The following is a 23,920-nucleotide window of genomic DNA, read 5'->3' as shown; positions in this document are numbered from 1 at the left end:
TGGCTTGAGGTGTCGTGCATGACTATGGGATGGGTGGAGGGGTATATATAGAGCCCTCGCTATGGCCTACCCAAGGGAGTGTTTCGTCACACTCGGCAATCGCAGGGAAAGATGGAGAATATCATCAGCGAGGTCGTTAAGAGATCCTCTTCGGGCCCGGCTTCGAGCACGAACGGCACCGGCGGCAACAACGGCGGAAACAACGGCGCAAAAGCCGCCATGGCCGCACTCTCCTTCGAATACGCCAAACTCGTCAACTACAGCTTCTCCCTTGCCGTCCTCATCTTTACGGTCGTCTACGCCTACCGTCTTCTCACTCTTCGACTCTCCGGCACACCCTCTTCCAAGATGGGGAGTGTTAGGAGGGTTGTGAGGACGCCGGGGGTGGTGTGGAGAAGGTGGATGATGAGGACGACGAGGGTGGGGAAGGTTGGGTTGTGGGTTGCTTGTGTGGTTTATTTGGGGTTGAATTTATTGTTTGTGTTGAATGAGACTGGGGGGACGGATTTGAAGCGTGTGGCTAAGCGTTTCGGACGGTTTGTCTCCCTTCCCACATCTCGCTTGAACAATGGCTGACTTTTTGTGGATAGTATCGCCGCGGCAAACTTCCCCCCTCTCTTCTTCCTCTCGATGAAGAATTCCCCCCTCGCCCTCTTCATGGGCCTCTCTCACGAAAAAGCCAACGTCCTGCACCGCTGGGTCGGCCGCGCAATGCTCCTCTACGTCTTCCTCCACACCGTCCTCTACTCCTACCTCTACACCTCCCAAGGCCAACCCGAGCGTCTCAAGAAAACCACAAACGTCATCGGCTTCGTCGGATTCGCCGCGTGTATCTTTCTGAGTTTCGGAAGTGTGAGGTGGTTGAGGAACAGATTCTACGAGAGCTTTTATTTGGTGCATTTGGCTATGGCGGGCGTTATGCTTGGGGCGAGTTGGAAGCATGATAAGAGTTGTGTTGTTTGGGTCAAGGCGAGTATTGGGATTATTTGTTTGGATCGGGTGTTTAGGTGGATGAGGATTGGGGTGGGTGCGCCGTTCCGCAAAGCCAGTGTCGAAACATATCCTGGAGGGATTGTGGTGTTGAGGATTGAGAAGCCGAAAGGGTTGAGTGTGATGAGGAGGTGGGCGCCTGGATCGCATTGTTTCTTGAGTTTGCCGGCGTTGGCGCCGGGTCAGGGACATCCGTTTACCATCATGTCTACTTCTGAGGATGACTCGATTGATATCTTGATTCGCGCTCGTTCGGGTGCCACAGGAACTCTCTACAAGAAGGCTTTGGCTGGTGCGCAGACTGTGCCCGTGTGCGTTGATGGACCTTATGGACATTGTGCTGCGTTTCACCGCTACGAAACCGTCCTCCTCATCGCCGGAGGAACTGGAATCACCTTCTCCATCACTGTCGCCAGAGACTTGGTCCGTCGCCGTGTCGCGCAGACGGGGATCTATACCAAACGCGTCAAATTCATCTGGGTCATCACAAACCGCGCACACCTCTCCTGGGTCCGCAATGAGCTGGCAGGGATGTTGGCCGATGCACCCAATGACTTTTTGGACGTTGAGATTAGGGTTACGAGGGAACAGGCGCTCGTTGCTGAACATCCTGAAAAGAAGCCGCAGTTGTTGCCAGAGGCGAGGGAGGTTACCTCTAGCGCATCTTTGGACACTGAGTCTACTGCCGACGAGTCTCGTGAGGGCGATGTCACTGAGGTGCCTTCATCCACTGAGGGTTCCTTGCTTTCATTGACGGACAAAGAGGGTATTAGCCAGTTCGCCTCGTACGTCTGCTTTGGACGTCCGAATGTGCTGGCGTTGGTTGAGATGGCTGTGGCGGAGGCGAGTGAGTTGGGTAGGATGGCGGTTGGTGTTTGTGGGCCTTCTACGCTTAGTGATGAGGTTGCAAATGCTGTCAGTGCGAACATGACTGCTGATAGGGAGATTGATACTTTTGTGGAGAGTTTCGGGTGGTAGACGAAGATAGAAAAGAGATGAAAAAGACGGGAGGAGGTGTAGGATAACGGCATAACTTAGAACAGATTCACTTAAATATAGCGAGATTTTCAACGTCGTTTTGGTCATCGTGCGAGTTAAGGTTCAGTCCTTGCAGTGGAGTGCAGGTGACTGCAGCACGCAATACACCGACCGAAGGCGGCAATAAGTGTAACGACGACAAGGCCGATTCCTCGAAGCAGCTGAAGATGTGTCGGCTATTGATCTACAAGGGGAAGCGAAAGATGCTGTTGGCAGGTGAGCACAAGGGAGTACAGTGACGAATCATCGCTAATCGCACCCTCCCAGATCTGATTACCAGACCGCAGCACTCGATCATCAAGTGAAATAGGATCTCGTCTTCAGCATAAAACTGCATACTGATCTTGTTCACAGCCAATCCTTCGACTCCCGTCTCCGCATTGACACTCGCCGCCCCATCAACGGCGACGGCTTCGGCGTCGGCTACTACACCCAAGACCCCTCCTCCCCCGATCCCGAAATCGGCTCAGGCCCATGTATCTTTACTGCGATTACTCCAGCATGGAATAATTTGAACCTTGCACGATTGGCGGAAAAGACGAAGAGTGCGCTTGTGTTTGCGCATGTGAGGGCGAGTACGGCGGGGATTTTAGCGGAGGTGAACTGTCATCCGTGGAGCTTTGGGAGTTTGATGTGGATGCATAATGGTCAGGACAGGAGGACCATGACGACGTAGAAGTTTTGACTGACGATTCTGTTCTGACAGGGAATATTGCGGCGTTTCCGAAGATTAAGAGACGGTTGCAGACGGCGTTACGGGATCAATACTTCCTTCACGTCGCCGGAAACACAGACAGTGAATGGGCCTTCGCGCTCTTCCTAAACTGTCTCCACGACTCAGGACACGACCCAGCATCCTCCCCAGCCAGCGGCTTTGGCCCCGAAGTCCTCCGGAAAGCTATGTTGGCTACCGTCGATCTGTTGAAGGCGTGGACGAAGGAGGCGCAGGAGGGGGAAGACGAGGATGAGCGAGAACCGAGTATGATGAACTTTGCTGTCACGGATGGCGAGAGCGTGGTTTGTACGCGGTATATCACGAGTCGAACGCAGGAAGCTGCCTCCTTATATTTCAGGTAAGACCACTACTATCCCAGGGCACCTTGTGGGTTGTTGGTATGCTGACGGTGGTGGTTACCAGTTCTGGGTCCTCGTTCCATGAGTACAAGCCTGGAGGACATTACCGTATGGAACGGCGTGATCGGGGACAGGATATTGTGCTTGTCGCTTCTGAGCCTCTGACGTTCGAGAGAGCGGATTGGGTTACAGTGCCGAATAACTCGTGTTTAACAATCCGGAATCAGATGGTGTTGTTACATCCTATCATTGGTATGTCTTCCTTAACCGCTGCTACATGGCGATTGCTGATTGTGGGGATAGACGAGTATTACACTGAACCGGCGATGCCGAGAAGTTCGGAGCACGCGGAGAGTCATGGGTTACATGGAGCGGATGTCAAGGCGCATATCGATGCAGAGCTGGGATTGGATTGTGCTGAGAGTCCGTTGAGGACGAGTTTCGTGGCCGTTGTACCGGAGATTGATACTCAAGACCTCCCATGATTGCGGTGTTGCGGGTCATCACCGGTTCCCCATAGAACAGATAGCATTTTGGAGCATGAATAAAAGCATTTTCAAACAAGAATAACAAGAATCCTCGATGATGGAGTCGGGATGTTTTCGTGCCTCACCCTTCGCATGCGTGTACTTTCACGAGGCCATTCCGTAATTTCGAGGCAACCCTGCATCAAGGCAACAACACTCACTCCGAAAACTCAGCTCGCTCGCCAACGACAACAATGGACGTGCAAGAAACCCCCAACACTAGTGTCGAGGACATGCCCATGGACGTCGAAGTCCAGGAATCTCATGACCAGACCGAGTTCGAGGCTGGGTCGGATGAAGCTGGTGTCCCTACTGGACCGAGGGCTATGCAGAGACAGCAGCAGGAGGGACAGAGGAAGGCTTCTAGTGTGTATACCCTGCCAAATTGACTTGCTGTGGGAATGGTGCACTGATTGTTGGGTGTAGCGTTGTATGTCGGTAACTTGAACACGAGGGTCACGGACTTTATGTTGCACGAGATCTTTGGCGTTGCGGGGGCTGTGAGGAATGTCAAGATCCTCACTGACAAGAACGTATGTGTCCGTCTCATCGAGTTCTCGGATTGGGTTGCTGATTGATTTGCACATAGTTTGGTGGTCAGGGTTTGAACTATGGGTTCGTTGAGTATGAGGACCCACGGGCGGCAGAGACGGCTATGCAGACTTTGAATGGGCGGAGAATATTCGATACCGTATGTCATGCTCCATTTCATTATTGCTACATGTGCTGACTGGGGGTTACAGGAGATCAAAGTCAACTGGGCCTACCAATCCACCAACAACCCAAACCACCCCGCAAACGCAAACAAAGAAGACACCGCCGCCCACTACCACATTTTCATCGGCGACCTCTCCTCCGAAATCAACGACGAAATCCTCGCAAAAGCCTTCTCTGCCTTCGGGTCCATGTCGGATGCTCGAGTTATGTGGGATCCGAACACGGGAAGGAGCAGGGGGTATGGGTTCGTTGCGTTTAGGGAAAGGGGGGACGCGGAGCAGGCGATTGCGACGATGAATGGAGAGTGGTTGGGGAGTAGGGCTATCAGGTGTAATTGGGCGAATCAGAAGGGAGCGGGGGCTGCGCAGGTTCAGGCTGCGGCGTTGGCGATGATGGGGTGGAGTGCGTCGGTTGGGATGCCCGGGATGGGCATGGGTGTCGGTGTGGGTGTGGGTGTCGGTGTTGGGGTTCCGGGCTTTCAGAATCCGGCGGCGGTGGCGGGGGTTGGGATGGGGGGGATGGGTGATTATGCGATGGTTCTTGCTGCGTCGTCGCCGACGAACACTACTGTGTATGTCGGGAACTTGCCTCATACTGCAACCCAGAATGATGTTCAACCTTTGTTCCAGAACTTTGGGTATGTTCAGGAGTTGAAGGTCAAGGCTGATAGTGGGTATGCGTTCGTGACGTTGGATTCGCATGAGAATGCCGCTATGGCAATTTGCCAGCTGAACGGGTTCGTTGTTGGTGGTAGGCCGGTCAAGTGTGGTTGGGGTCGCGATAAGGGCGCTTACGGAAGGGGATATGGACAGCAGCAGCAGCCGTGGGGTGGTCAGCAACAGCAACAGTACCAGGGTCAGCAGGGTGGTCAGCAAAACCAGCAGCAGCAGTGGCAGCAGTGAGTGATGATGGATCAGTATGTGAGGATGTTGGGAAATTGGCGTTGTGATGTTGTGTTGTGCGCATAGATATACCATCGACATATGTTCGGACGATCTAGCTGGCCGAGCTACTTTTTGCTTCTTCATTCAGGTTGCATTTGAATTGGAAATTACGTGTACATATATAGATGTTTCTTGGTGGCACGAAGTGGAACGCGAAGAACTTGAATACCAAATGAAGCTCCCCTCTCCATATCAGGTATATTTCGAACATGATCAAACCCCTTTTTCGCCTTTGAAATTCTCCAAATCACTCCTTCTCGTGCAGCAACTGACTCAAAGCCGCCAACCTCGCCTTCTCCCTCTCAGCCTTCTGGTTAATCTCATCCCAAGCTCCTCTTCTATCCTTGATAATCTTCACACTCTTCGTCCTCTTCTGCACCTTCTTCGCCATTTGCTCCATCACAGCCTCCGCACGATCCTGACTCGCCTCCATCCTCTTCCGCGCTTTTGCGGATAAAGCCTTTTTCCGTGCAGCAAGCTTAGGTTTTTGGATCCCGGAGTCACCGCGGGCTGATAGTGATGCGATTTCGTAGTGGACACGTTGTTTTGCGGGGAGGGCTTCTTCGTGGGTCGCGGGCATGGATTCGACGACTTTTTCGATTGCTACGGCGTCTGAGGCATCTGGGGTGACGGCACGCTTGGCGGCACGGGAGCGGGTTGATTGGGCTTAGGAACCGGTTAGAAGCAATCCTCGGGTACCACGGTCGACAAGAACTCACGCTTTGCCTTGGCCATCTGATTATGTTGACTTTGATTTTTTTTTTTCGTTTGCGTTTCGCTCTCTCGGGCAAATCGATAAGGACGCAACCTTACGCACACTGCCACCTGCGCCGCTCGTCCTCCCCGCGGCCGAGGCTCTCCGCCTGCCTCCACCACCATCCCCTCTCTCCTCCATCGACTGCTCCGGGCATGAAGGACCCTTACATTTACCATTTGGACGCAGTCACCCTCCCCGACTTCCACGACCTCGCCCGCCTCCTTCCATTCGCCTGCTCCACCCTCCTTTTTCTCTACATCTACCTCGCACCCGCCTTTGATTGGCCAAGCGTGCATGACTTGGGCGTCATGCTTGTTGACTTCTCGTTTGCGACAAAGAGGGATAAGTTGAAGGGGGTGTTTGGGGGGGATGTGGTGGGGATGATGAGGGCGAGGACGTTGTCCAGGAGTGTGGTTGATATTGAACGGGAGGCGACGGTGGGGGGGCTTGTTAATACTGGGAACAGTTGTTTTCTCAATTCTGTATTGCAAGTGCGTGACAGTCTTGCCAGGCTTCTGAGCTGGAGCTGACTTCTTGCACAGGCTTTCGCATCCCTCGAGTCCATCACCCCATACCTCACCTCCATCTCGTCGGCCTCCCCTCGACCAACACCAGTGTCAATAGCCCTCAACCACACCCTCGCGCAACTAAACACCTCGGGGTCACATACACCCCGCGACGTGGTTTACGCGCTATCGAGTAACCGACGAGTAGTGAACAACGAACAACAAGACGCTCAAGAATTCTTCCAAATCATCACGGGCGCACTCGACGACGAAGCCGCAAAGGTCTCGAAACGCCGACACCTAGGCCCTGGAATGTCTTTCAGGCCCAACCGGCTCTATCCTACACCGGCTCATGGAATTCCAGGAGAGAAGGAGAAAAGCATGAAGAGCCCCTTCGAAGGCCTAATGGCGAATCGCGTGGGATGTTTGTCATGTGGCTACGTCGAAGCCATCCGTCACGAGAACTTCACGAATTTATCCGTGCCATTACCGAATGAGCGGAGTTGTACGTTGGAACAGTGTTTGGAGAGTTATACCACGCTTGAACGAATTAATGGAGTTCCGTGTCGGATGTGTTCGATTATCGCCACTCAAAAGCAGCTCGCGAAACTCATCTCGACGTCTCTCAACCCCCTACCAGCACTGGTCGAGCGGGAAGAATTATTGCGGACAGCGGTGGATGAATGGAATCCGGAGCATGAAGCTCTCAAAGGAGTGAAGCTGCCGGTACAAATCGAGAGCACGAAAACGAAGATCGCGGCAATTGCGAGGGGGCCGCAGGCTTTGGTCCTACATATTAACCGCAGCGCACTCAACCTCACCACGGGGGTGGTACATAAGAACGCTGCAGCCGTCTCTTATGCACCCGTCCTTGACCTCTCGAAATACATGTCGACACATGCTGCGCTTTCAACAGATCCACGGACACCTCTGGTCTGTGCGGAAGTGGAAGGAGGGGGGAATCAGGATCGGTATGAGTTGAAGAGCGTTGTGATACATTACGGGTCCCATTCGTTTGGACATTATGTCGCGTATCGCAAAACCGCGAACGGCTGGTTTAGGATCTCGGATAGGGATATTTGGGCGTGTACGGAACGCGACGTACTTGGCGAAATGTCGAACGTATTTATGTTGATGTACGAGAAGATGGAGGCGGGGGAGGAAGTGGTAAAATCAAGTCCTGGGAGGCACGGTATGATCCTCAGAGAGACGATTAGGGGGATGGGACGGCATGAGAGTCTTGAGGATGTTTTTGAGGATGAGGAGGGGGAGGAGGTGGTGTGGGATGATGAGGTTGGGAGAGCGAGTGCTCGTTTTGCGAGGACTGGGGGAATCGGGACAGCAGGGGAAGGGAGCGCAGGAAGTGCTGATAGCACGTACAGTTCGGGTGTCAGTGATGATTGGAGAGGAAAAGAGGCACCAGAACTGTATGATGAAGTTCCGCCTGCGGTGTTGGTGTCGAAGGCAGTGGAGCATGTTAAGGAGGATCACGCAAAAGGTTCAATGGAGGAAATCCACGTGAGGGAGATCTCGGTTTGAGCATAGGGACGTCGACGTCCACATGTATGGGTAGTGGCGGTGTCTTTGTTTTATGGGGTTCGGCGGACAGGTATAGGCGTTCATGACATTTTACGATCTTACAGCAGTAATCTTCGCCTCCAGGGGTTCAGGGGCAGGGGGGTGTCCAGGTCAGTCAGTCGGCTTACGGATCAATCCAATCCAATCTCTGTCTTCTTGACGCTGAGGCGTTGTTCGAGGCATTGCGCAGTGTCCAGCTGCAGTACGGCCGAAGTCCTCCGTTAATCTTGCCGGTACCAGTTGGACGCCTTTTCGACCGGGGCGCATGTCGGCTTCACACTTCACTTGCAGGGCGGTGCTGGATGAAACAACCCCGAACGCTTTCGCCCCCAAAATCCTGTAGACTGTCCGGACGGGGAGGTGCAGATCGATGGGGGAGATAATCTGGGATTATCGATCTGGTTATAATTGCAATTATAACATCTCAAGGTTGAGCCCCTACCTTCGCACAAAGATGATCTTCAAGCGAAGCCCCTTGTATGTTCCATCCCGTTGATTCAATTGAGAACCACGAATTGGGATCCTCATTTTCCTCTTGTCAGATTGCTGTCAAACACGTGGTGGAATTCCCGTCGGTGCTTAGCGCAAAATTCCAAACAGCTTCAGCTCTCGAAGTTTAGCTCTGAATCCGAAGCGCCCGTGCTGTGGCTACTGTTGCACTCCGCGGTGCATAGCATAGCTAGCTATACATCCATAGAACCTTGTAGCTGACGGATCTGGACGATTCATTTCGCAATACAAACGACTGTTACGGTCAGCAATTCGCCCTCAGCTTTCCTTCACCCTGTCCTGAAGTCTGCTCATCTTCGTTCGCCGTTGATCCAGGCGATCTGACCGCCGATTCGCCGAGATCCAACGTAGACCGAACAGGGATACGAAGAGCGACCTTTCGCGTCGATGGATTTCGCATTCTCTGCTTCCGTCAACCATGCAACATCGTGCGGGTCGTCTGCAGTCTCCAGCGAAGGATCCACTGACTCGGCTGTGTGCGAAACCTTTCTGGACTTTTACTCGTCAGGAGTGATTGATGTCGGCGGAGAGGAGATGCCATGGAACGCGAAGGAGCAGCTTGGTGATGATCATGATGGGTTCTTCGATTGTCCACCGCCCAAGGATGAAGAGGCGCGTTTGGAGGAGTTCTTTCGGTACAAGGATTTGACGTCTTCGGACACGGCCAAGGAACTTGGATTGGACAAGTTTAGTCGGTTGGCGAGAATCTTGTTGGACTGCGATTTCGCGTTCATTCAATTCATGGACGAGAAGTATCAGGTAACAGCGTCAGAGGCAAGCCCGGAAGCACAAGGATGGATCCCCCGAATGAATATCACGCCAAGAGCAGTCAGTATCTGCTCTCACACCCTGCTCAGAAAAGAACGCGACAAGTTATTCGTTATCCCGGACCTCAGCAAAGATTGGCGATTCAAGAACCGGAGCTGGGTAACGGGTGCACCACATGCGCGATTCTACTGTGGAGCGCCATTGTTCAGTCATAGCGGCCACGCACTCGGTGTCATCTGTGTTTTCGACTCAAAGGCTCGCCAGTTGTCGACAGATCGTGAACAAGCTTTCCTCGACCTCGCCACCATGGTCATGCACGAACTCGAACTCAAGCGTGAGCAGGCTCTCCTTGAGACAAAGACGAAGATGCAAAAATCCATTTCGAGATTCGCGCGTGAATTCTTGAGCAACGATATCGATAGCACTATGACGGAGCAAGGGGATTTGTTGGGGATTTATCGGTCGGCGTGTGTGTTGATGAGGGAGACGTTGGAGTTTACGGGTGTCGTGTTTGTGGATGTGGAGGGGGCGAGTGATGAGGCTGCGAAGCCGTTGCCGGATGGGAGTGAGAGGAAGTGGCCGATTCTTGCGACGTGTCGGGTTGGGGAGACGGAGCATGGTCATGATCCGAACGGGCCACCTCTGATGTTGTCTGACGCCTTTGTTAGCAACTTCCTGAAGGAACACCCGCAGGGACATATCTACGGGAAGAAGAAGCTTCCGGAGGAGTTGGCTGCTATGCTACCGCCGACAACTGAGGAGCTTGTGATGGTGCCTATTAGAGACTTTGCGAGGAATCCGTATGCGATTATCGTGGCTTTTGCAGAATCGAAGAAGGCTTCTGATGCGACTACAATCAAGTATATCGAGTCGTTCGGTGACTCGCTTATGTCTGAGATTGGAAAGAGGAAGATTCTTATTGCTGACCACGCCAAGGCCAGTTTCATTTCCAATGTCAGTCACGAATTGCGGAGTCCGTTGCACGGCATCCTCGCAGCCGTCGAGTTCATCCAAGATACGGAGTTGGACCCACTTCAAACGAGTTTCGTGGCGACCATCGAGAGTTGTGGAAGGACATTGATCGACGTGATCAACTCTGTGCTCGACTTCTCGAAGCTGTCACATCTGACGAAGGGAAATCTGGTGGTTCTCGAGTCATCACCAACACCGGCAATGCAGACATTCCAGAATACCGAGGTCGACCTTGCTGTGCTTACTGAGGAGGTAGTGGAAAGTTGTTACGCTGGGCACGAGTTCAAGGCGGTAACGGATCATGTTGCGATTGGGCAGGAATCAGTATCTAAAGCGATCTGCATCGTTGTCGATGTTGATAAACGCGATCAGGGATGGTTCTATCATACCGATCAGGGTGCATTCCGCCGGATCGTGATGAACCTCGTTGGTAATGCAATCAAGTATACCAAGGAGGGACATGTGCATGTCAAGCTTTCGTACAGCAATACCGGAATCATCTTCCGAGTAACTGACACAGGTGTCGGCATTGGAGAGGATTTCATGAGGAACAGCCTATTTGCGCCGTTTTCGCAGGAGAATATACTCAATGTCGGAACAGGGTTGGGGTTGTCGATTGTCAAGCAGATTGTGGAGTTGCAGAATGGGACAATTTCGGTGAAGAGTCCAATTGGAAAGGGACCAGGCGGAACGCAGTTCACTGTTGTTTTGCCGCTTACCCCAGCAGATCCCTCGAAAATTGACCTCTCGCTTGTGTGTGCGACACGCGAGAAGGCTCGGGGGCTTAAGGTTGCGTTTACAGAGTTCGACGTGGCGTCTTCCACCAAGCTTCTCAAGCAGTCCTTGACGGGCTATTGTGAGAGGTGGTACGGCATGGATGTTGTTGAGGATAGAACGGAAGCGGATATGATCATTCGATGTGAGCTTCCTTCAAGTAATGAAGCCTCGGAGTTTTACAAGGCAGCCGAGGGTAGACCTCACATGGTCTTATGCAGCCATTTCAGGCGCTCCGGCAGCTTCCTTTCGAAGGCCCTCATTCTCTCGAAATCCTGCGGTCCTGCTAAGCTTGGTAAGGCATTGCAGACTCTTCTGGATCGCGCACATGGTGAGAGTCATCATCCTGGACGACCTCCACTCACGCGTGCTGAAGCATTGGCAACAGGACGAGAGTGGCATCCCCAGACTGGAGTAACCCTTCTTGAGGACTTGCAGAGCACTTTGCCGTCGCCGCCAGTATTACGACCCAGCTCGATTAGCCCGCTGGCAGATGTGAAGGAGCTTGGAGATGCTTTGCCGAACACCGAGACGGCGGCATCAGTGAAGGAAGACATACCTATGGTGCTGGTGGTTGAGGATAATCCAGTGAACATGATGTTGCTGGCGACCTATCTTCGCAAACGGAAGTACCCGTTCCTTACTGCAGAGAACGGTGCCTTGGCGGTCGAGTTGGTCAAGCAGAGGATTGGTGAGACTGGGTGTAGCTTTGACGTTATTTTGATGGATTGTCAGATGCCGGTGATGAATGGATTTGACTCAACAGCGGGTATCCGCGAACTCGAGCAGGCTGCCGAGCAGTTGCAGGACAAGGCATGGGTCGTTGCGTTGACTGGATTGAACTCTCCTGATGACAAAAAGAGAGCATTTGAATGTGGTATGGACGAATTTTTGACGAAGCCCGTGGGTCTGAAGAGGCTCGGGCAGTTGTTTGACGAATGGAAACAAAGGTCTTCTGCGCCTACCGGGGCAGCGCAAAGTTGAAAGAACACATACACGGATACCAGTGGGATTAGGTGCGGGATGGGCGTTCTTCTTTCATTTTTCATCTGGGCATTCGCATCACTTATCTCTTCACCATCTTTTTCGCGATAGGATATATGTGAGACACCATAGATAATATAATGTCCAGCATCTGAAGCGTGTACAATATCTTCGCGTGTTCAACCTTCCCTTACTTCGTCATTGGATGGCGTGGGAAACAATTTGGCGTTCGTTCAAAGTTCGTGAAGTGCTGTGTAAAGAAGTTGCGCTTAAGTAAACCTACAATATATAATGGGCAGCTGTCGTTAAACAGATGATTTATGCCTCCGGGTAGTCTGGGTCGAGGTGCAAGAACCATCCAAGAGACCAGGGTGGAAGATCGAACATAAACGTTTGCTAGGCTCCGTCTATATTCTAAAGAAGGACGTATGTGGCGAAAATACTACAATGATATCAGGAGCTAAGAAACCAAGGAGACTGTGGGCCATAAGCGTGAGAAATGTAGTACTCGTTGATCCGAACGTACGGAAAAAGACGGACTGATTCGTCGCGGAATACATCACCTTGAGCATGTCGTGCGATGGTTGCAAGTGATCTCTGTCGGTAGGGTACAATTTTGGAATGGTCCAGACTTGTCATAAATCATTTTCCGTTGAACAATTGCAAGCGATGAGGGGTCTCGACATTTGGACCAAGGAACAGGCCAAAAAAACGAACTGGCAACACAAGCCCATAAGCACCCAGATCTGCCTGAAGCTATCAGATATCATACTGCTTCATGGTCATGAACGGGAGACACGAAATTGCCGGACTCCGCGTGCGAAAATGCAGTGTCCCTGGAAGCCTGTGTGCGTCGCTGCAGGCCAATCGCGCAACGCGGCGAATTGTTTTGATAGATACCTATATGATAGTAATTATTACCCAATTACCACCTGAAAGCATCTTGCAACCTCGTTTCTGGGCATCTCCGATTTCTCACGTGTGCTGCGACGGCGTAAAGTACACGTCGATTTCGAAGTCATTTGGCGGTGCGGCTCAAGCCTTCGCCCTCTTATTTCGCGCCTTCTTTACTTCCTCTGCCTTCTCAGGATTTTCTTGTTTCAACTTCGCTCTTCTCAACCTCAACTTCTCTGGGTCGACTTTCCTGGCCAGCGCACAGACGACATGACGAATGACGTACCTTCACGGCGGCTGATAGCCCATTCCATCCATGCTACCTTGTTGGCCTCATCGTGAGGGCAGTGCAAATGGATATCAGGCAAGTGGGGCCGCCATAAACGTGCCGCATATGCTTTGCGAATGACACTGCGAGATGATCCTTCTGCAAGCCCTGCCCTGAGCACACAAGCTCGTTTGCATCACTGAGCTTCTTTCTGTGTTCAGGTGTATAAAGGGGCATCTTGTGATTGCGCACCCAGGCCAGCCCCAGCTTCTTCGTCAGCAAGCTCAGTTCTTGCACCAGTTTCCTTCCTGCATCAGTCTCCAAGTGCGCATTATGCGCCTCTAGAACCATCTCTCAAAGCATTTTCCTGCTCATATCAACCCTCAAGAACTCTACTGCCAGATCTGTGAGCTTCAAGGCGATCATGCTGATGAGGTCGATGATCCTTTGGAACTCAACTGGAGAATAGTCGTATTTGTCCCGTCCTGGATCAAAGCAAGGAACCACAAGGACAGCTGTGTCTGCTGAAGGTTTGGCAATGTTGTCATCAATCCATCCCTGGTCATAGAAGGCTTGAAATGGAATACCAACTTGCCTTGTTAAAGCCTGTGTGTCATCCCATAACCATGAAGGAAGTTGGCTGCGGCCATAGAGGAAACCAAATAACTATATGTTACAACCACAACAGGTTTGACAAGACCAAGGTACTGAACAGTAAACCCCCAACCATATATTTGACTCGGCTGTGAGTGTCAGGGACGGGCGTCGTGTCTCCTAATCAAATCACAACACTCATCGCTGCTGAAATCGAAGGCGTAATCGAAGTGCTGACTCGGGTCGGGCGGAGTCTATCCAGTGAAGGGGCCCGAGACCGAGAGGACGCAACACTGACGTAAGCTTAAGGCGTAAGGCGTAAGACGTGATCACAAGTAAGACCAGGCCCAAACCAAGACGGACCGAACAAGACGTAGACGGAGGTCGAGGGCGGCTTGGGTGCGTAACCGAAACTGAGAGTCGACTTGGTGAACAAGAATAACTCGAAGTGGTGTAACGAAGAGAGACTCAAGAGGTTAAGGAACCTGCAAGAGAGGTGAGGTAGGAAGAGGTCTTGGTTTTCTCAAAGACCCTTGTTGCTAACTGAAGAACCAGAGAAGGGGGGAGAAGCCACCCTTTATATAGCAGACGGTTACGCAGATCTGCGTACTCAGGGAGGGCGCTGATCAGCGTCCACCAGAGGGACGCAACACAGCGGACACTAGAAGGACGCAGAGTTGCGTACCCAGTTGATGAGATGGGTCAGGCCACTAAGCCACCAAGCCATGAAGCCACGTCACATCAGACCAGAAGACATACAACTAATCAAACCATAACTCGTATGATCAGTCAGACCATCACTCGTACGACCGTGAGTCATACGACTAATCTAACTGAGACAGAAATATAAGACTAATTAAACTAAGACATAAACTTAAGACGTATACATAGAACGGAATCGTAAGACAGAGTCATATGACAGGATCCTGGGACATATACACCAGCATACGCAGATGTGACGTAATCACAGTAAGAGTGTGGGAAACCGGAGGTCATGAAGCCATTCATGACAGTGAGATGCGGCCTCAACTGAAGGTATTCCCTCCACCTAAAATTCTCAGTATATTTTTTTCCCGCAGCATCCCATGCATCCAACATCATCCTTAGTGTCCTGACAGCAATCTTGATTGAACTGACACAAAAAAAGTGATGGGTTGCATCATCAGCCAATGTATCTTCATCAACTGTGCTGAGAGTGAACACCTTATTCATCTTAAGGTCTGTCAACTCCAAGGGATTCAGTATCAACTTCTTGTACAGATCTTTCTCAGGGGACTGTAGTGCAAAATTGAATGCATCCTTCGAAAAGGCAGGTGTTATGACATTGTCGGTTGTCAGTCTCTTCAGTACAACGTCAAATATCTTTTGATTCATGCCAGAGGAGTCCCTTTCCAAGCGTAACACTTTGCATTCCTGGTTGAGCTCAGATGGGCCACTCAAGCAGCGCTTGGCAGGCGGCATGTACGGCGTTTAATACGGGCGTAGACGTGGACCTAGACCGTGTTGATGGAGGAACCAGGGAGACGTAGACCATATCCGTAGATGTAGACCATATCAATGGAGGAATCAGGGAGACATAGACGTGGACACTCAACGTGGAGGTGTCTGAACCGCAGGTAACCGTGGAACTTGAGAACTTTGAAGATCTTCAGCCGCCCTTTGTCAAATGGCGTGTGACTCCTTAATGTAAACCAAAAACCTCGACGATCTCGACAGTAAAGAGTTGTAGTTGCTGGCAGATGACTCGTACGCTTCAATATTGCTTTACTTACGCTGGGCGATGCAAGGTTACTGCTGTGTGCAAAATTCTTGACGTAACTTCCACCTGTGCGCGCGAATCGCAAATTCATATCACAAATACCCCTAAAACAACATAGATAAAGGCCTCGGAGGTTGAGTAAGGGTTCAAACTGATCATATCTATCCTTAGCAATTACGTCGTGCCACCGGTTTTGGGCCATAAGGTCTCCCTCAGTCGCTTCATGCTTAAAAGGTGTTTTCAGTTACAAGAAAGAAATGCACCCTGGAAGCATTTAGGGATGCAGCTCCAGGTATCATGAGATAGAGGGATCTTGATGAACAGATTCTGCATGTGATTTCTCTGATTCTAATAGTTCTTAAGGTTTGTGGGCCCAGTGAGTGTATTCGATGCTTTCCTGCATGTTCATGCAACATCACGCACCTACGCCAAACCCCTTCACAAGGTCACAGCTCTATGAGAAATGGTACTACTCGCGATTCAAGAACATCAATCGATTCCTACGCGTCTGATCTATCGATTGCCCCCCTGAAACCGCCCTCCCAAGCCTTGTCTATGAAGATGGGCGTGTTCAGTAAACTATCCCCGCACAGACAGGCGGTAAAATGCGCGCCGTCAAGAATTTTGCACACAGCAGTAACGTACGACGCCAACGCAAATACGCGTCTCCCAAAACGCACAGAGGCGACTCGGAACTGAACACTAAATCTCACTCCATTACACTTGACAACTTGACAGAATGGGTATCTTCATCAAAATGATCTGCATAGAATACACGCCGCTGACCTTCTCTGCCTCCAGAGGCCCCTACTCCCCGCGTCAACGCCTCCACCCGCTCCGAGCACGTCGGCTCCTCCATCCGCATCATTGGCAAAGTTAATAGCGCAGGCGGCGGCCGAGCGATTATCGACGCTGGCGGCGATGTTGAGATCTCATATCATGAGGCCGCTACACTGATCACTCCTGGGCGTTTTGTGGAGATCCTCGGGAAGGTGAACCAGGACCTGACAGTAACTTGTCTGACTGCGATTGATTTCGGAGAGGATTTGGGTAAGTCAACCGCCTTTTTGCATCTGGCAGGATCAAAGCTAAATATTTCTGGTAGATATGAGCATCGTCGACAACGTCGTGCAAGTGAGTCAACAGTACCGCGACATCTTCTACTAGGGAGCACGTGTGCCTGAAGAGCGTGAATGTGCAGGGAGGGCCGAAGCATTCGTTTGACGTCAAGGATAGTGCAGTGAAAGATAGAAAGACCATATACCCGTGCGGCGGCAAAGGGATGCCGCACACATTCTGAACCAATATACTCAGTAACAAGGATCGCATTCTACTGTATCATGGGTATCTTCATGCTATATCTCATCACCGCCTTGGCAAGCCGATCGCCAAGTTGCCCATCTTCAATCCCAACCCTTCCTGTCTCCCTCCTTCTCCAAAACTTAGCATACCTCCCATGAGCAACACCTCGAACTTCTCCGCAACCTCATTGATCTTGAGCAAGATACCCGCTGCAAGCATCTTGGTTCTGCCTTCATCTATCATATGCTCAAAGACACCTCCAACCCATTCCCTTGTTTCCATCACTTCCTTTGCCCAGCCTTCTGCTAAGCGCCTCGGCTCATGGACCTCAAAGATGACTAGCAGTGCGAAGAGTAGCGCCTCAGTCAACGTATTGTCACCATTTGCTTTGGCGCGAAGTCCGAAGACAATACCCCATAGCTCACTTGTCATCTCTCGCAAGTCACACGCACTAGGCGCAGAACATCTTAGCACAATACCGAGCGTTTTGACAACTTGTGCAGCGAACAAGGGTTCCCGGACTCCTTCACCACGCATCATCATCCACCATCCACCGGCCAGCGGGAAGAAGTATCCTTTCCCGGCGATCCGAGCAAGAGTGTTGACCTCTGGTTTCTTCTGTCTTGCCTGGACTTCCGGACGGCGTGAGAACCGTCTGGTCTGTCCGACCTTAAGTGCCTCAGGACCGGAGAGTGCGTCTACTGCTTCTGCAGCTAAGGGTTTCAAGCTGGCTTCCTCGATACCCCTTGTCAGACGGTCGATTTCAGTTGTGGAGTCGTCGGCGTATATCGCATGCAGATGCTTTGGCAACAGTTTGCTCGCGATTACCGCACCCTCGACCTTCTTCTGTTGTCCGAGATCCTGACCCGAGAGTTCGACCGCAGCTGAAGAGACTGCAGCAAGTACGGCCATCCGCTGTCCAAGACTCCATTTACCACTACATACTCCTTCTGCAGCCCATGGTCCGATGAGCTTTGGTCTTCCGACTACGAGAGCAACGAGTGCGCGCTGTTTCATGTCAACGAAGTCTGGCATGTCGAACTCGTCGTTCATCCCAGCCAGGGTATTGGCGAGTTCAATTCCGTATAGGTCCAGCTCCGTTCCGAAGCTGGTGTGTCTCCTGACCAAGCCCTCCGCGTGCTTTAGAGCCAGCTTCACGACGTCGTACTTAGGTTCACTAGCTCTCAGTGTCACGAGCAGGTTCCTGATGTAGACTGGTGGTGTGATCTTGTGTTTCTCCCTGTTGATGAGAGTAGGGTCGTCGTCTGAGTCGGGATCATCTGAATCTGGTAGCTCATAGACCGGGAAGTCCTCCTCTTCGTCATCTGAATCAACAACTTGCGGAGTGGCTGGCTCCGGGTCTCGGGAGATGGCATCGAGGAAGCTGACTTCCTTCTTCTTCTTTGCCTCCATCTTCTCCGCCTTCGTTTCTTCCGGCCGTGTGAGCGCCTCGATTTGTCCCAGCATGGCACCATCCTGACGTCCTACATCAACGAGAGCTTTCCATGCCTGTGCTTCCTCAGTCTTCATCTCGTCCACACCGAACTTCAATGACTTGTCAACTGCCTCACCAACCACCATACCCAACCACCTTCTCCTTCCAATGGAGGTTAAGCGATTACTGGTGCTCTCCATCCATAATCGCTGAGCTTCTGAGTCCTTTAGCGGTAGATCGAAACGTCCTAAAGTTGGAAGCAGTAATTGTGTGAGGGCTTCCTGCGCGACTGTGGGTGCGTGTGCGATATACGTCACGTCCGAAAATCGAATAAGAATCTTGTTGAGGAACGTGAGGTTTAGTGGTGATTGCGAATGGAGGGCGATAAGTGCTGCCCTGGTCAATGGCAGCGATTGAGTGGTTGACGGTGACAGAATATATGCTTCCAGCTCGTTTCGTGATACCACCGCTGATAGAAGAGCCGCTGCTGCACCCAAAGGCGGCGATGAACCCGACAGATATTTCCTCGACAGCCATGAACATAAGGCGTGAAGGTGATTATGCCGAGCTGTGAGGAGTAATGCAGCATGTAAGTCGCATAATTGTGTGACGTTCGTTGGTATGAGCGCTGGGACGAGCACATCCATGAGCTCGAAAGTGTACCCCAATCCCAAAGCCTTGTTCAGTAGACCAGCAGCTTGGCTAGGGCCCAACTCATTCTTGATTGTACCCTCCGCAATGCCTGAGCCAAGCCAACAAGCCCAAGCCTTGCCTTCACCCAGCCACTTGACTCCCTCCTCCGCGTCTGGCATTGCCTGTAACACTTCTGCACATTTGCCCAATATGCGTCCACCAGCTGTCAGTGCGATGTATTCGCGCCAGAGGCCTTTATCAGCCTCTGCGTATCTCCAGACCGGAAAGGAATCGAACACGCCGGATAGGATCTGGAGAACTTGCGAACATTGGCTCCACTCCCTGGCTTTGAGAAGTCCGTCGAGCCGTGTAAGACATCCTCCAAGGCCATTAATCGTCGCAAGAGCACATATCAGTTCTTTTCTCGTTTTGTCGTCTGCTACCTCCCAATGTATCGGCACGATTTCCGCCAGAAGTGCCTGTGTGAACTGAGCTGCCCTGGGGTCCGGTGTGGAGGACGGACGGTGCGAGGCGGAGTGCTCAGCAAGCGCCTCTGTCAGAGCATGCACATCTGGCCGGGACTTCAAAACGATCAACGGATCAGCCGAAGACATGGCCTGAATTGAATTGTTGCCGAGGATGGGGTTACAAGACGACGTTACATGGCGGTGCGCCGTACAACTGTGGCGCATCCTACTCTGGGAATATGAGCGTTGGGACCCCTCACAGCTTGGTCGAATCACAGATACAAGCGTAATCTGTCATTCATAGCAGATAAGTGCATACAATGCCGCTTCTGTTATTATTGCGCTACGAAGACCGCTATGGCAGCCATGTATCCTACTCATCCCTCGCCTCATTCTCCAGGATTTCTTTCACCAATCTCTTCCTTTCTGCTTCTCTCATCCGCATCAATGTTACGCTCTCGTAATCTGGATTTACGATTGCTTCCGCTGCTTTTCGCTTGAACCCTTTGAAGGAGCCAAACGACGGTGCACCGGAGGCGGATTGAGGTTTTGGTGCTGCCTGTTGTGGCTCGTCTGGTTTTGCCGCAGATTTGAGAAGAGGTGATCTCACTTTTGGTTCCGGTGTCGGTTGATGGGATACGTCCGGCGCTGTCCCCGATGCCCAGGCTACCTCCTTGAACCCTTTGCATTCATCCCCGGCCACACCCTCCGTTACTGCGGCATGTGCAGCAACGATTGAGGAGAACCGCACTAAACCTGTTTGAATCTTCTTGTCTGTAGCCCGTGCAATCACTGTGTCGATCTCTCCGTACTTGACGAATACGCTCCGTAGCATCTCCTCCGACAGATCAGGCCTATCCCCCTTGCGCCAGCGTACTTTGATTGTCCGATCCAGTTCCGTGAATCGGCTTTCTTCGAACTCGACTGCGTCCTGCTTCTCCAGGCCTTCGTGAGCCTCAATCTGGGCTCTCTCTTTCTGCCGTGCTTGTTCGTCCCGCAACTCTTGATCCCTCTTGCGCCTCCTCTCAGCTCCTTCGGCTTGTAACCGGACAAGTGTCTCTTGAAACCTCGCTTCTGCCTCCTCAACGTCTGTCTCTTGCCTCTTAGCTCGCAACTCTCGTTCTTCGAGGTCATCTTTCATCTTCCGCCTCTCCAAATCAAATGTCTCCGCCCGTCTCTTCTGAGCAAGCTTGGCAGCGCGAGCATTGTCGTAGGCGGCTTTCGCAGCAGGTGTCGAAAGTACATCGTATGCTTGGGCGAGAACGTGGAACTTTTCAGCGGCCTGAAGGTCGTTGGGGTTCTTGTCAGGATGGTATTTGAGGGCCGTACGACGGTATGCCCTAGTGATATCCTTCTCCGAGGCCTCGAAGGCTACTCCGAGAAGTTCATAATAGTCCACATCGGTTGTAATGGCTTCAGGATCCGACATGATGGTATATTGGTGCCAAATGCGAAAGGCGAACTCCGGTATGTATGTGTACGTACTGGCGTCCACATTACAACGCCAGCTGCTTGTAACGTTGACTAAACGCACGTGCACGTGCACATCCAGATCGGGCAATTACATACATACAGTGTGGAGCCCGAGCGGGGTGTACGCGGAGATTACTCTTGTCTAGATGATGATTCAAGCATGCTGATACAGACACTTGGGGCGGCAAATGGGCTGTCGTAGTTCGGCTCATATCTTGCTGAAATGCTGCGATGAAGAGTTCCAGAAAGGTGCTCTTGATCATCATCGGAAACTCGAGCGTCCCATAGCCGTATTTTGTCCATGGCGTTGTCCACGGCCTCTATGTCAAATCGCTCTGTCCGATTGTCACACAGGTTCACCTCTCGTCACACGTATGCACCGCCTGTTGAACACATATTTTTTGAAGCACACCATACGAAAAACGTCATGGTATTTGAATTGCCCAAACTGATCTCCGGATATGCATTGTACGAGACAAAAAGAAAGTACGCCGCTTCAGCCTTTTCTGGACCGAGAACACCAAGATTATATTCCGAAATATTGGACACCGAAACGATAAGATCGACACCTAACGACGCATAACTTTGCTGCCTCTGCACTCCTTCACGAATCGAAAAGCAATTTAACGGTGCTAGATGACTGTTAAAACATGTTTTCACGAAAGTCGATGGACCACCGGGGCCAGGTGCTGGACGTACCTTGACGAAGCCGATCTGAGCAGAGTACTCACGGAAGCACTGACGGCAGATGTTGAGGTCGTACTTGCGGATCAAACCGGCCTGGTGGGCGCAGACGCGGCACTGACGAGAGCCCTTTCCGTAGGAGCGGGGGCGGGAGAACCAGACGCTGAAAAAACGTTAGTATATGCTGCAAAACATATAACGTGCGTGCTGTCGGAAGGCATATTCAGGCTCAATGCGTAGAAGGACCACGGAAAAGGGCATTGCTGGTGTTTAATTGTGGAGGACTCCTTCGGTGTGTTGACTGTTGCATCTTCGAACAAGTGTGAAAAGCCGATAAACGATGGTTCATTCGTGAGCGCATGTCCTTCAAAATCGACGAACAGAGCTCAATTCATTCGCTCATCAGTTGAAGCATATTTGCTGGGCATTTTCCGTGTGTCTTTTGTCGAGCATTGCCGTCTCTCAACGCCCTTCAATCGCCGAAAACGCACCGAAACCTCACTCCTCCGCAAACCGACAGCATCACCCCTCATTCACTTACTTTTCGTGAGCCATATTGTGCTTCGGGTAGGTGTCGAAAGAACTCGGTGCTGATCGGACGCTCCTTACACGCGCAAATTCTCCAGGCTCTGTGCGGGCCCCAATTTTGTGGCGGTGCAAGAGGCGGTGCATTGGTGGTCAGTCAGGTGATCGGGAGAGCCCGAGTGATGAGGGCTGACCAAACCCTACGCATTTGTCTACGTTACTGCATACACGACCTACGATGAGCGACGTAAACAGGACGGAAGGATGGTGAGAGATACGCTCAAGAGCTTATTGATAACGCGTTGCTGACGGAGAATAGAGCGATTCCCATGCAACATATATCCACATGAACCAGCCATGGATCGTGGACCACCTCGATGAATGGCTGCAACAGAAATTACCAGTGGAGGACATCTGGGTTCCTCCGGAGCATCAGCCAATGAACCCAGAGGACGAAGATGAAGGTACTTGGCTGCAGTATGAGTTCTTAGGGCTATGCAATACTAATCAGCATTGCAGTTCCCGACCAGCATGCTGCTGCAGGACTCCTTCGTGCTCAGAAACCACCAGAGCCGGCATGGAGGGACTTGGGTCTGCGTGAGATGGCAGCACGAGGCCCGAAACAAGGTGAGGATGTGAAGAAAGTGGAGAGTCTGCGGAAGAAGATACCTTTACCGCGGTAATGACAGGTGCAGGACCGCGATGTACGATACAACGAAGGGACGAAGGCGTTATTGGTGGCGTAAATGCCCTTGATTGAAACCCAATATAAATGCACAATTGATAAACGCCGTACCCATGCCTAAGAACCGTATACTGCCAAAAACTGGCCAGCATTCAACCGCCTGCAGCTGTCCTAGTTTGTTATCTGAACATCCTCCTCCCTCGGCTTGATGCTTGCGGCATTACCAATCTATCCGCCTTGTATCTTCTGTATGCCTCTCTCAGACTATCAGGACTCAACGGTCCCGTACCCTCTCCTCGAATCTGCAGCGCAAGCTCCACAATTTCGCCCACAAACACCTTTGAGAAACCACCAATAACGATGGCGACATTAGGTGTAATTGACTGACCAAGTGCAGCATTTGCGATCTTTTTGAGCCCTGACTTATTCAGGTTCGATCGTCTGTAGATCTCGTAGCGGATCATCTGCTCCGTCGTGAAGGAGTCCAGCAAAAATCTGTAAAGCGCGGCACTGTCAGCCTAGTGATAGAAAGTATCCCGACCGATCGTCTCACCTTTCCTTGGCTTTATCACTTTCCCCTACACCTCTAGACATGACAATCCCATCGTCGTCCTCGTCATCGTCCATATCCTCATCTTCGTCATCGTCATCATCCTTCGGCTTTCGTCTCTTCCTCTCCTTAGGCGCAGCAATCAGGCCATACTCATCTTCTGTAGCTCCACCTCGTACTGGTGTATCCGCCTGTAGAGACTCTGGGATGTTGGAGGCTGTGAAGGAGTTGGCGAGAGGATGTGGAGTGGAGGGTACGGATCCTGGAAGAAGGAGACCTGAACCGAGGGATGACGGTTTGCGCTTGTGCGCTCCTGGCGTGGGCGTATTCATTGTACAATATGTCAAGCCTTTACGGGTAATTCAAGAGATCGGAGCTCGTCTGGCGGTGTGAATGCGTGCTTTACGGAACTCGAGTTCGGGGTCGGCTTCGGACGCGTCTCGGTGCAGGGTCGACGTTATACGACAGATGACGTACAGCGAATGAGTTTTCTATACATGTCCGTACTTCTG

The 23,920-nt window shown here is 51.7% G+C and overlaps 13 protein-coding genes across 13 annotated transcripts; 7 read left to right on the top strand and 6 right to left on the bottom strand.

The window, feature by feature from the left end:
* Positions 1 to 111: 111 nt before the first annotated feature.
* Positions 112 to 1,968, top strand: SAICODRAFT_17517 (uncharacterized protein; the record flags this gene model as incomplete). The annotated part of the gene is made up of 2 exons (XM_019165816.1): positions 112 to 536; positions 591 to 1,968. The coding sequence occupies 2 exons, from the start codon at positions 112 to 114 to the stop codon at positions 1,966 to 1,968; spliced, it is 1,803 nt and encodes a 600-aa protein (XP_019026223.1).
* Positions 1,969 to 2,135: 167 nt separating this feature from the next.
* Positions 2,136 to 3,587, top strand: SAICODRAFT_89296 (N-terminal nucleophile aminohydrolase; the record flags this gene model as incomplete). The annotated part of the gene is made up of 6 exons (XM_019171625.1): positions 2,136 to 2,244; positions 2,296 to 2,329; positions 2,383 to 2,675; positions 2,735 to 3,101; positions 3,167 to 3,354; positions 3,406 to 3,587. The coding sequence occupies exons 1-6, from the start codon at positions 2,196 to 2,198 to the stop codon at positions 3,585 to 3,587; spliced, it is 1,113 nt and encodes a 370-aa protein (XP_019026222.1). The 5' UTR covers positions 2,136 to 2,195.
* Positions 3,588 to 3,785: 198 nt separating this feature from the next.
* SAICODRAFT_29269 (uncharacterized protein) lies at positions 3,786 to 5,299 on the top strand. Its single transcript, XM_019167362.1, has 4 exons — positions 3,786 to 3,995; positions 4,056 to 4,162; positions 4,219 to 4,320; positions 4,373 to 5,299. Exons 1-4 carry the CDS (start codon positions 3,824 to 3,826, stop codon positions 5,246 to 5,248), a joined length of 1,257 nt encoding a protein of 418 aa, XP_019026221.1. The 5' UTR covers positions 3,786 to 3,823; the 3' UTR covers positions 5,249 to 5,299.
* A 238-nt stretch (positions 5,300 to 5,537) lies between these two features.
* On the bottom strand, positions 5,538 to 6,025 carry SAICODRAFT_5714 (uncharacterized protein; the record flags this gene model as incomplete). Its single annotated transcript, XM_019169512.1, has 2 exons — positions 5,538 to 5,956; positions 6,010 to 6,025. 2 exons carry the CDS (start codon positions 6,023 to 6,025, stop codon positions 5,538 to 5,540), a joined length of 435 nt encoding a protein of 144 aa, XP_019026220.1.
* A 174-nt stretch (positions 6,026 to 6,199) lies between these two features.
* SAICODRAFT_17513 (cysteine proteinase) lies at positions 6,200 to 8,483 on the top strand (the record flags this gene model as incomplete). The annotated part of the gene is made up of 2 exons (XM_019165815.1): positions 6,200 to 6,538; positions 6,590 to 8,483. The coding sequence occupies 2 exons, from the start codon at positions 6,200 to 6,202 to the stop codon at positions 8,090 to 8,092; spliced, it is 1,842 nt and encodes a 613-aa protein (XP_019026219.1). The 3' UTR covers positions 8,093 to 8,483.
* Positions 8,484 to 9,175: 692 nt separating this feature from the next.
* On the top strand, positions 9,176 to 12,139 carry SAICODRAFT_5712 (uncharacterized protein; the record flags this gene model as incomplete). Its single annotated transcript, XM_019169510.1, has 1 exon — positions 9,176 to 12,139. One exon carries the CDS (start codon positions 9,176 to 9,178, stop codon positions 12,137 to 12,139), a length of 2,964 nt encoding a protein of 987 aa, XP_019026218.1.
* A 1,213-nt stretch (positions 12,140 to 13,352) lies between these two features.
* SAICODRAFT_33727 (uncharacterized protein) lies at positions 13,353 to 13,652 on the bottom strand (the record flags this gene model as incomplete). Its single annotated transcript, XM_019168313.1, has 1 exon — positions 13,353 to 13,652. The coding sequence occupies one exon, from the start codon at positions 13,650 to 13,652 to the stop codon at positions 13,353 to 13,355; it is 300 nt and encodes a 99-aa protein (XP_019026217.1).
* Positions 13,653 to 15,634: 1,982 nt separating this feature from the next.
* On the top strand, positions 15,635 to 16,872 carry SAICODRAFT_17511 (replication factor A protein 3; the record flags this gene model as incomplete). The annotated part of the gene is made up of 3 exons (XM_019165814.1): positions 15,635 to 15,641; positions 16,456 to 16,704; positions 16,760 to 16,872. 3 exons carry the CDS (start codon positions 15,635 to 15,637, stop codon positions 16,819 to 16,821), a joined length of 318 nt encoding a protein of 105 aa, XP_019026216.1. The 3' UTR covers positions 16,822 to 16,872.
* A 91-nt stretch (positions 16,873 to 16,963) lies between these two features.
* SAICODRAFT_29263 (uncharacterized protein) lies at positions 16,964 to 19,660 on the bottom strand. Its single transcript, XM_019167361.1, has one exon. The coding sequence runs from the start codon at positions 19,636 to 19,638 to the stop codon at positions 17,020 to 17,022; it is 2,619 nt and encodes an 872-aa protein (XP_019026215.1). The 5' UTR covers positions 19,639 to 19,660; the 3' UTR covers positions 16,964 to 17,019.
* Positions 19,661 to 19,852: 192 nt separating this feature from the next.
* Positions 19,853 to 20,973, bottom strand: SAICODRAFT_77015 (DnaJ-domain-containing protein). The gene has a single exon (XM_019171045.1). It carries the CDS (start codon positions 20,918 to 20,920, stop codon positions 19,865 to 19,867), a length of 1,056 nt encoding a protein of 351 aa, XP_019026214.1. The 5' UTR covers positions 20,921 to 20,973; the 3' UTR covers positions 19,853 to 19,864.
* Positions 20,974 to 21,657: 684 nt separating this feature from the next.
* On the bottom strand, positions 21,658 to 21,813 carry SAICODRAFT_39110 (ribosomal protein S14; the record flags this gene model as incomplete). Its single annotated transcript, XM_019168608.1, has 1 exon — positions 21,658 to 21,813. A coding segment is annotated over one exon (156 nt), but the record flags the coding sequence as incomplete, so codon positions are not given.
* Positions 21,814 to 22,400: 587 nt separating this feature from the next.
* On the top strand, positions 22,401 to 23,233 carry SAICODRAFT_64328 (uncharacterized protein). Its single transcript, XM_019170065.1, has 3 exons — positions 22,401 to 22,440; positions 22,493 to 22,637; positions 22,693 to 23,233. The coding sequence occupies exons 1-3, from the start codon at positions 22,438 to 22,440 to the stop codon at positions 22,854 to 22,856; spliced, it is 312 nt and encodes a 103-aa protein (XP_019026212.1). The 5' UTR covers positions 22,401 to 22,437; the 3' UTR covers positions 22,857 to 23,233.
* On the bottom strand, positions 23,038 to 23,740 carry SAICODRAFT_5706 (TAFII28-domain-containing protein; the record flags this gene model as incomplete). The annotated part of the gene is made up of 2 exons (XM_019169506.1): positions 23,038 to 23,353; positions 23,412 to 23,740. The coding sequence occupies 2 exons, from the start codon at positions 23,738 to 23,740 to the stop codon at positions 23,038 to 23,040; spliced, it is 645 nt and encodes a 214-aa protein (XP_019026211.1).
* Positions 23,741 to 23,920: the final 180 nt, after the last annotated feature.

The sequence above is a fragment of the Saitoella complicata genome, assembly GCF_001661265.1.
Source record: "Saitoella complicata NRRL Y-17804 unplaced genomic scaffold SAICOscaffold_4, whole genome shotgun sequence".
Classification (NCBI taxonomy): domain Eukaryota; kingdom Fungi; phylum Ascomycota; class Saitoellomycetes; order Saitoellales; family Saitoellaceae; genus Saitoella; species Saitoella complicata.
This window is presented reverse-complemented; position numbering and strand designations above follow the sequence as displayed.

Bases quoted from the DNA above. Each gene is read 5' to 3' on its own strand.
- SAICODRAFT_29269 (XM_019167362.1), top strand. From the start codon at position 3,824: ATGGACGTGCAAGAAACCCCCAACACTAGTGTCGAGGACATGCCCATG. The intron at 3,996-4,055 runs GTGTGTATACCC...TGTTGGGTGTAG, and splicing joins GGGACAGAGGAAGGCTTCTA to CGTTGTATGTCGGTAACTTG. The intron at 4,321-4,372 runs GTATGTCATGCT...TGGGGGTTACAG, and splicing joins GGCGGAGAATATTCGATACC to GAGATCAAAGTCAACTGGGC.
- SAICODRAFT_29263 (XM_019167361.1), bottom strand. From the start codon at position 19,638: ATGTCTTCGGCTGATCCGTTGATCGTTTTGAAGTCCCGGCCAGATGTG.
- SAICODRAFT_77015 (XM_019171045.1), bottom strand. From the start codon at position 20,920: ATGTCGGATCCTGAAGCCATTACAACCGATGTGGACTATTATGAACTT.
- SAICODRAFT_64328 (XM_019170065.1), top strand. The intron at 22,638-22,692 runs GTACTTGGCTGC...TCAGCATTGCAG, and splicing joins CCCAGAGGACGAAGATGAAG to TTCCCGACCAGCATGCTGCT.